General features: G+C 49.5%; 1 protein-coding gene across 1 annotated transcript; it reads left to right on the top strand.

Annotated features, from left to right (window-relative positions):
• Window positions 1-6: 6 nt before the first annotated feature.
• Window positions 7-1,846, top strand: LOC126496491 (low affinity immunoglobulin gamma Fc region receptor III-like; the record flags this gene model as incomplete). The annotated part of the gene is made up of 2 exons (XM_050133986.1): window positions 7-226; window positions 1,484-1,846. Coding segments are annotated over 2 exons (555 nt in total), but the record flags the coding sequence as incomplete, so codon positions are not given.
• Window positions 1,847-1,877: the final 31 nt, after the last annotated feature.

Here is a 1,877-nt window from a genome sequence, read left to right as displayed (position 1 = left end):
CCCCCATGGATCCAGGTGCTCAAGGAAGACAGTGTGACATTGACGTGCGAAGGGACCCACAACCCTGGGAACTATTCGACCCAGTGGCTCCACAATGGGAGCTCTCTCCGGAGCCAGGTCCGGCCCAACTACACGTTTAAAGCCACAGTCAATGACAGTGGAGAATACCGGTGCAGACTGGAGGAGAACATCCTCAGCGACCCCGTACAACTGCAAGTGATTGCCGGTTAGTAGACGGGCCCAGGAAGGAGCTGGGATACCAGGAAGTTGGGGGTGGGATGGAGTGGCGCAGGAAAAGGGGTGGCCTGGTTTCTGGGAAGCATCACTAAGAGTTGCTTGGGGGACTTTTGTCTACTGTTTCCCTGTTAACCCTCCCTTGTGCTTGGTCCGCCGCAGGCACGTGGAGGGCTTGCGACTTCCTGAGAAATTCCTCAGCATGTGTGAAGAGCTGGTTTTTTTTTTTTTTTTTTTTTTTTGTGGTAGTCCTGATTCAGCAACAGAGGTTCATGGACAAAGACAGACAGCTGAATAAGACAGAAAAAGGAAGTCCCTATTTCATAGAAACCCTGCTGTTACACGACACTCAGAAAAATGCCATTAGCCCACAAGTGAACCCAGGCTGTGGAAAGAGTCGTCTATACAAATACGGTTATTTATTTAACTTTGAGTTCAGCTTTCTCCTCTGCTTAGCCGAGAAGGCTAATGTCTCCTCCCTGAGGTTCTGGAGAGCGTGGGTATTTTCCTGATCTCTTTCCTTCACAGTCCTGGGTGTCCTTGTCTTTCTTTTTCTTCCACCAGCTTGCGGACACATGAGGTGAAAAGCCGTGTCTCGTCCTTTTCCATGTTTGCAGTATCCAGAACAGGGCAGGGCTTATCAATTCTTTTCTGGGCAGATCAACGATTTTATAAGACTCAGATTTTCTCCACTGAAAGGCCACCGCGAGACTGCATTGTCGACTACTGTCGCTAGCTATCACTCTTAGTGCCTTCCTCTCACCAGTATGTGCTCAGCAAGCTGACGACTTTCCTCTGGCCATGCTGAACCGTAGGTCCACACCTGTTTCTATTTGCTTCAGAAGTTTCCAAAGGGAAGGCTCTGTCGTATTCTTTTCACACCCATGAGGCTGGATTCCTTCCCCTTTCCTGTATCTCCATCTCTTGTATTCTCCCTGACAGGACAGGGCCATAGCTGCCTTCTCTCAAAAAAGGAAGGAGACTATTGTACACCAAGAACTAGTGTAGCTGCAAAATCTGACAATGCCCATTTCACAGATGAGGAAATTGAGGCCCAGAAGAATTCACTGACTTGCCCAAGACTAATGAGCTTGTGAATGAGCGAAGCTAGTATCAGAGATCAAGATTGTCTGATGTCAAAGTAAAGCTCTCTCGCCCTTAGCAGATCATATCCTGCCAGGAAGGGTAACCTGTGTCTCAGGACTGAGCCCAGGCCCTCTGAGTCCGATGGTCTTTCTGTGTCGCTCAGACTGGCTGCTGCTCCAGACCCCTCAACTCGTGTTTGAGGAAGGGGAAACCATCATCTTGAGGTGCCATAGCTGGAGGAGCAAACCCCTGAACAAGATCACATTATACCAGAATGGAAAACCTATAAAATATCGTCAGTCCAACGGTAACTTCTCCATCTCCAAAGCAAATCACAGCCACAGCGGTGATTACCACTGCACAGGATACCTAGGAAGGGGACAACACAAGTCGAGGTCTGTGACCATCACTGTCCAAGGTACGGGGCCTCTGTCAGGATGTTGGAAAGGGAGAGGAGGAGACGACAGACAAAGGCTAAAGTCCCACATGGAGCTTTAGGAATGTCACAGCAGCAAAACTGGGCTGGGAGGCAAAGAGGAGAGCAGTGAAGGCCCTGC

This window comes from Alexandromys fortis, unplaced genomic scaffold (assembly GCF_014885135.2).
Source record: "Alexandromys fortis isolate MF-2015 unplaced genomic scaffold, M_Fortis_MF-2015_v1.1 scaffold_5612, whole genome shotgun sequence".
NCBI lineage: Eukaryota > Metazoa > Chordata > Mammalia > Rodentia > Cricetidae > Alexandromys > Alexandromys fortis.
The sequence above is the reverse complement of the archived record's forward strand: the minus strand, read 5'-3'. Positions and strand labels throughout refer to the sequence as shown.